Source organism: Puma concolor, chromosome A1 (assembly GCF_028749965.1).
Source record: "Puma concolor isolate L17-30 chromosome A1, mPumCon1.1.hap2, whole genome shotgun sequence".
Classification (NCBI taxonomy): Eukaryota; Metazoa; Chordata; class Mammalia; order Carnivora; family Felidae; genus Puma; species Puma concolor.
The window spans coordinates 5,094,506-5,100,505 of NC_141667.1; the positions used below are offsets into that span (position 1 = coordinate 5,094,506).

At 56.5% G+C, this 6,000-nt stretch overlaps 1 protein-coding gene across 2 annotated transcripts in view; it reads left to right on the top strand.

Moving 5' to 3' along the window:
• The window catches only part of TENT4A (terminal nucleotidyltransferase 4A), a 47,163-nt gene extending 42,109 nt beyond the window's left edge, over positions 1-5,054 (top strand). Inside the window, exons 12-13 of one of the 2 annotated variants that reach the window (XM_086675785.1) lie at positions 773-937; positions 2,756-5,054. In XM_086675785.1, the coding sequence (XP_086531911.1) occupies positions 773-937; positions 2,756-2,947 (357 nt within the window). In that variant the 3' untranslated portion in view covers positions 2,948-5,054. Of the gene's footprint in view, positions 1-772; positions 938-2,752 lie in introns of both variants that reach the window. The other variant, XM_086675781.1, reaches the window with a different exon arrangement.
• The last annotated feature ends 946 nt before the right edge of the window (positions 5,055-6,000 follow it).

A 6,000-nucleotide genomic window follows, 5' to 3' on the forward strand; every position in this document is an offset into this window, starting at 1 on the left:
TGATGCCAGCTCCTGGGCAGGGCAGAGCGCCCACCGACAAGAGAGAGGGCCCGTGTGCGCTGCAGGCCCCGGTGGGGAGCTTCGTTTGGTAGAGCGTAAGGAAGGGCCACTGCCTGTGTCCGGTGCCCTTGTCGCCCTGCGGCTGCAGGTGTCACAGCCTCAGAGTGCCATCTGGGACACCCCAGCACCTGTCCCGGCAACCTGTTCCAGGCGCTGTTCAGGGTGGGGGCTGCAGTCCCCAGGGGTCTGTGGGGCACACGGAGGATTCTAGGATGTGGGCAGTGCCTTTCTCAACGGTCTGAGAGAGTTCCCAGGGGCACCCTGTGCAGAAACAGAAGCAGTCCAGGGGCCGGAGAGGACGGGGAGGGGCCAGCCTTCCCCAGCACCCCTTCACAGGCCAGCGCGCGGCCTCTGAGCCTGTGTTGGGGCGGGGACTATGCTTCAGCTCTTTCCAGAGATGCGAGGGCTGGTTGTCACTCTGATGACTCGTTTGTTACATTGGTGTTTGGTCTTCCAGGAAGAGCAAAAGCTTTTATGACTTGGCCTCCCGGGCAGACTTCATACTGCAAATGCTGTTTCAGAATGCGAAGTATTCTTGCGGCAAAACAAAGTCTTGTCAGGTGATAGGAAAACACAAGCAACGTTCGTGAACCTGTTTGCCAAGTGCTGTTCCAAAGTAGCGCCCTCCCTTCTCGGGCTCAGCATGACAACTGGGACCGTGACCTCTGTCGGCTTGCTGCCTCGCTGATGTCTCTGCTCCTTCTGTTCCTAGACCAGGTTCACGATACCTCCACCGACCCTCGGGGTGGCCCCTGTCGCTTGCAGACAGGTTGGCGTCGAAGGAGCTCCAGCGTTGAAAGCCGTTCACCACATGTCTTCCCCGGCCATTCCGTCCGCATCTCCCAACCCGCTCTCGAGTCCTCACCTGTATCACAAGGTAGGCCGCCCCCCTTGCTGGCGGTGCCCACCCACGCGGGTCTGTGCCAGGCCGGGGCTCCATGCTTTCTCCGCCTGAGACAGGGCTCCACAGAGATGCTCTTTACTATTTATTTACTCTTACGATTCTTTTAAGTTTGATTATTTTGAGAGACAGAGGGAGAACGAGTGGGGGGGGAGGGGCAGAGAGAGAGGGAGACAGAATTCGAGGCAGGCTCCAGGCTCTGAGCTGTCAGCACAGAGTCCAACGGTGGGGCTCGAACTCATGAACTGCCAGATCGTGACCTGCGCTCAAGTTGGATGTTTAACTGCCCCACAGAGACGTTCTTTAAGGTGGAATTGTTTTCTGATAATCCATAACAAAACGCACGTTTGCTTTTGTTTGTAATTAAAGAAACGTATTAAGATATTTTCAAGTGTAATATAGTTTTAAGCATCTCCCATAATTCTTTGATTGAACCTGTTAGCATAAAACTGAAGTTGGAAAGAAGGTTGAAAGTGGGGAATATTTTGTTTTCATGTTCATTTGTTAATTATATGCCAAATGCTTTGGATTTCAAGAAGCCAGTGGTACAATCCAGAACAAATGCTGGCGTGGCCCAGTGCAAGGTGTCGCCCTGTGATCTCACCCCCCTTCTTTGTGTGTGCGCCCTGGGGTGGAGAGGGGCCGGGGTGTGCTGGGAGGGCCCGCATCTGACCTGGTTTCACTGGGGTCCCTGCGAATGCTCATGTCCGTTCCCCTGTGGCTTCTCCAGATGCTGCACGTGAGAAACTTGGGTGATGGGAAAACAGGTCATCATCAACTTCGTATGCTCTCAAAGCGCCGGAGTGTTTCCGAGAGCAGGCATCTGCCCGTGGGAATGAGGGTGCAGTGTCCCCAGGCGAATGTCCCCTGTCTCTGAGGATACGGGGACATTCCCCTCGATTACTCCAGTCAGTTCCTCTGATGCTTATCTGATCGTATTTTGCCAGTGAATTTTTGATGCTTAAGGTCTGGCTCTTTGGAGCTAGGTCATTAAGTCCTGACTGGTTTTTCTATTTGGGGCCGAGTAATAGACATTCCTTCCTGGATTTACCCATCCTGTCACGAGGGGTGTTCATGGCACCCCACGGGCATCACGCTGCCCTGCTAGAAACAGGGTGAAGGGACGACTTCGAGAAGGGAGGCACCTTCGTGAGCCTTTGCTTTGCTTGGCTTTACTTCCCACCCCCTGCTGCTTGTTTGCTGCGACACTCCTGACCGCGGGCATGTTTCCTCCGCTCTGCTTTGCGTGGAGCTTCGGGCGTAGGAGCGCCAAGCGCCGGCCACGGTGTGTCCAGCGTCACACCCCCGGGGGCTCAAGCCCCCAGCCTGCTGGGCACAGAGCTCGTGCACGTGTTCTAGAATTTCAGAGCCAAAGCGGAGGAAAAAAACCGAGGGGCCCCTTAGTTCTGTGGACACATAGGACCAGTTGGAAGTGTGGTGCTAACATCTTTGGGCGGGAATGTGTGTGGTTTGACCCGGGTGGGTCGCCGAGTGGGCGTGGGACTTCCCGCCTCACATGCAGTGGCCGACGTGACCTGGAAGAGGCGACTTTCTCTCAGCTCCTCCACATTTGGTGTCACGGGGACACTGTGCGTGCAGCGGGGACCAGACTGCTGCGTGGCCGCCACGGGCAGCCTGTGTGCTCCATCCCCGTGCACGGGCTGGGGCGGGGGGGGTGGGGATGTGGCTTGGGGGACGCTCCGCGGCAGCCGGGTGGGGGGCCTCCCGTGGCTGTGGCGCCCGGTGGCTCCGGGGCGGCCTGTGACCCTGCTGTCCCCTCTGTCTCTCCAGCAGCACAGTGGCATGAAACTGTCCGTGAAAGGCTCGCACAGCCACGGCCAGGGTGGCACGTACGGCTCCGTGGGCAGTGGAGGCGTGCGGCCCCCCGTGGGCAACCGGGGCCACCACCAGTACAACCGCACCGGCTGGAGAAGGAAAAAACACACACACACGAGGGACAGCCTGCCTGTCAGTCTGAGCAGATAATGGCCCCGACGGCGCCTCCCGGCCCCCGCTCTCCGCAGACTCACGCCGGGCGGCCTCGCGCCCGGCCGGCAGCTGAGACCAGCATCCAGCACGTGGGCCGGGCCCCTCGGGGCGCCCGCCGCCGCTCACTCTGCATGTTCCTCGTGTGGTGGTCGCGTCCATCTTCAAGAACAGCTCCCTGTGCTCGTCTGTGAAGCCTTACTCGGCGCGGACGCTGTCCTCCGCCTGCCCGGGCGTCTCCCTCGGCGCCTGGGCGGGCCTGGACGGGGCCTGCAGGACACGACGTCGGCCTCGGCGCTCCTCGGCAGCGGGTCTGGCTCCCTCGCGGTGCGGCTGTTTTCGTGGTGCGTCTGTCGGAGCGACAGAGGCCGACCCCGGTCTCGTGTCCTCCTCGGCGGGCGGGGTGGGGAGGCCGCCATCGTCTCACTGCCCTCACGCTTCGTGTCCCGTGTCAGAACTGTTTTTCTATGTAAATACTGAAAAGTTATGATTTGTGCAATAACTCAGATATTTTTATTTAATTCATATTTTCACATAAGTTATATTTAAGGGAGGAGGTTTTTTTTAAACAAGCTTAGGTCCTTTCCCGAGTCGCATTTTCTAAGTTGGGTTCATCGTGTCGGCTGGTTGTCTGATGAGCACCGTTACCAACACCGCGAGTGAGGGGCTCGGGGTTTGTTTTCGTGTTTTCCTTTTGGTCAGATGCGGGCGAGGCCTCTCAGCGCCCAGCGGGGGAGCCGAGTGGCCCCGGCGGTTCTCGGAAGCGGCTCGGCCCCCAAGCCCTCTGACCAGCTGCCCGCCGGCCCTGCCCTCCGGCCCCGTCTGTTGTCTCGCTCTGACCGCAGAGCTTAACGTTTTGGTTTTTGGTTCTTTTAAAGTAGACAACAAATCCAGCATTTAAAGTGCCAGAACTTTCTAGGGGGAGAAAGGGTTGTCACATTATAAAATCCTAAGAAAACAAATGTGAACTTTGAGATGCTTCCGTCAGTTTTAGTAACGTGGCCCGTAAGGATGGGTCTGGTGAATATCAGTACGGACAATGGTACCCAGTTTTAGGAATGTGGAGAAAGGAATTATGTTGATTCCATTGAGGAATCTGTGTAGCAGTATGCCTTCGTTCTGTTAAGAGCAAACCTATGAGGAGTCCTTCAGCTGCTCAGTGCACCGTGGGGAGTATTTTTAACGTATTGCAGGAGAGCACAGCCCAGGGGTGGGGCCGGGGGCAGCTGGCGCCCGACTGGAGAAGCCTACAGGCGTAGTACGCGGGCGCAGTCTGCCGCGGCGGCCACTGTCCTTGGCCTTGTTCTCAACAAGAATATGTCCATCCTGCCTAACCCTGAGTTTTCGGAGCACCACAGTTGTCCTGGGTGTTGTTGGCTGCATCTCAGAGGCCGTCTGAGCCCCCAGTTCTAAAATGGGGGTTCCGGCCCTGCTGAACACTACAGGTAGGCTGGTCTTTGAAGTCCACTAGTGGAGAACGTCGAGTCGCGAGACTTACTGCCATGACACCCGATCGATGTGCCGAGTGGGCGCTCTGGAGTGCGGCCTGGTGGTGGGGCCCCAGGGAGGGCGGCTCCGCATTGTTGCGGCCGGCCTCGGACCCAGGACTGGCTCACAGCGCCGTCGAGAGCTGGGGCTGTGGGCTGTCGGGGTGGTAGTGGGGGGGGTGGGGGCGGCGTTCCAGAACAGAGTAGCACATGTCTGCAGTTCTTGTTGATCGAAAGTTATCAAAAATATTTAAAGATATTTAAATTGTGAATCTATTGATAAAGAAATATTTATAAAAACTGATACGTAGGCCTGTACTAATCTCCGCACATTAGCAATATTGACTGTAACCCTATATCAAGGAGCCACCGCGGGGCGAGGGCCCCGGGGGGTGTGCATTTTAAAGCTCGATTCGTAGACACAGGCGCCACACCCCGTCCCCGTCATGGTGAACCGAATGAATTGGCCTGGCTACCACTGTGGTCACGCGCTACAGGTTGAACAAAACGATATCATGTTTCGATTTTTTTTTGTGTGTGGACAATGTGGAAGCTAAAATTGACATATTTTTATGTAAAGTTTTTCTATTCTTTGATTTTTAATAAACTTTGGAAACCAGGTGGTGTCTGTGTTTGAACGTTTGCTTTCCTTTCAAGAGGAGGGGGAGCTTCTCTAAGTTCATATCCCTGAAGTTTCTAAATAGAGCAGCGAAAAATTATTTTATCACTGGTTCAGGAAATCGGAATCCAGCCGACGTGCCAGGCTGTGCGCAGAAGAAATGGGGCCGAAAGGCAGTCTGCGCTCGCATTCCACGCCAGCCCGGCGGGTTCAGGAACGCCACTCAAACGACGCTATTTACGTGCCGTTTCTGACAAGGGGATGTATGATACCACTGCATACTGATAAGACTTTCCAGTGAAACGCGTCCGTCTCCGTCTCTCGTAGGTCAAATTATATCACTCAGAAATAACACATTTGAAACAGCCAAACAGAATGTAACTTAAAATGTGACACATTTAGAACTTACAAGGAAGTATCTAAAAATTGTTACAGAGCAGCGAGTGTCAGCTGCAGCCCCCCCCCCCCCCCCCGCCGCCCCCCTGCGTGGAGTGCGCGTGCCAGAATCCTCAGCCACAGCCTGGTACAACCCTCATCCGCTCCTCCCTTCCACAGAGGTTTCGAGGGTGCTCCAAGCAGGTGCACCTGAGTTCCAGCAAGTCTGCAGAAACCCCCAGAAAGCAACTGATGTGCCAGATGTCACTGTTGTGGCTGGAGGCAGAGTGACAGGTGTGTCTGCGAATAGGACCGACCAGGAGAGGGCTTGAGCTGGGTTAGGGTTAGGGTTAAGGAGCTGGCACGTTGGTGGCACCGTAAGAGGCCGGTGGCCGGGAGCAGGTGCAGAAGCGGAGGCTAGAGGGAGGTGAGCCGGGACGGGTGGGAAGTGGGAGGGCTTCTAAGTCACTGTGGCCACTCATCGGAGAGCGGGCGGGAGGACGTTGAGGTGGCCCGGGTGAGCAGGGGTGGCCGCGGGCAGCCACGGGCAGGTGGGATGGGACCCGGCAAGG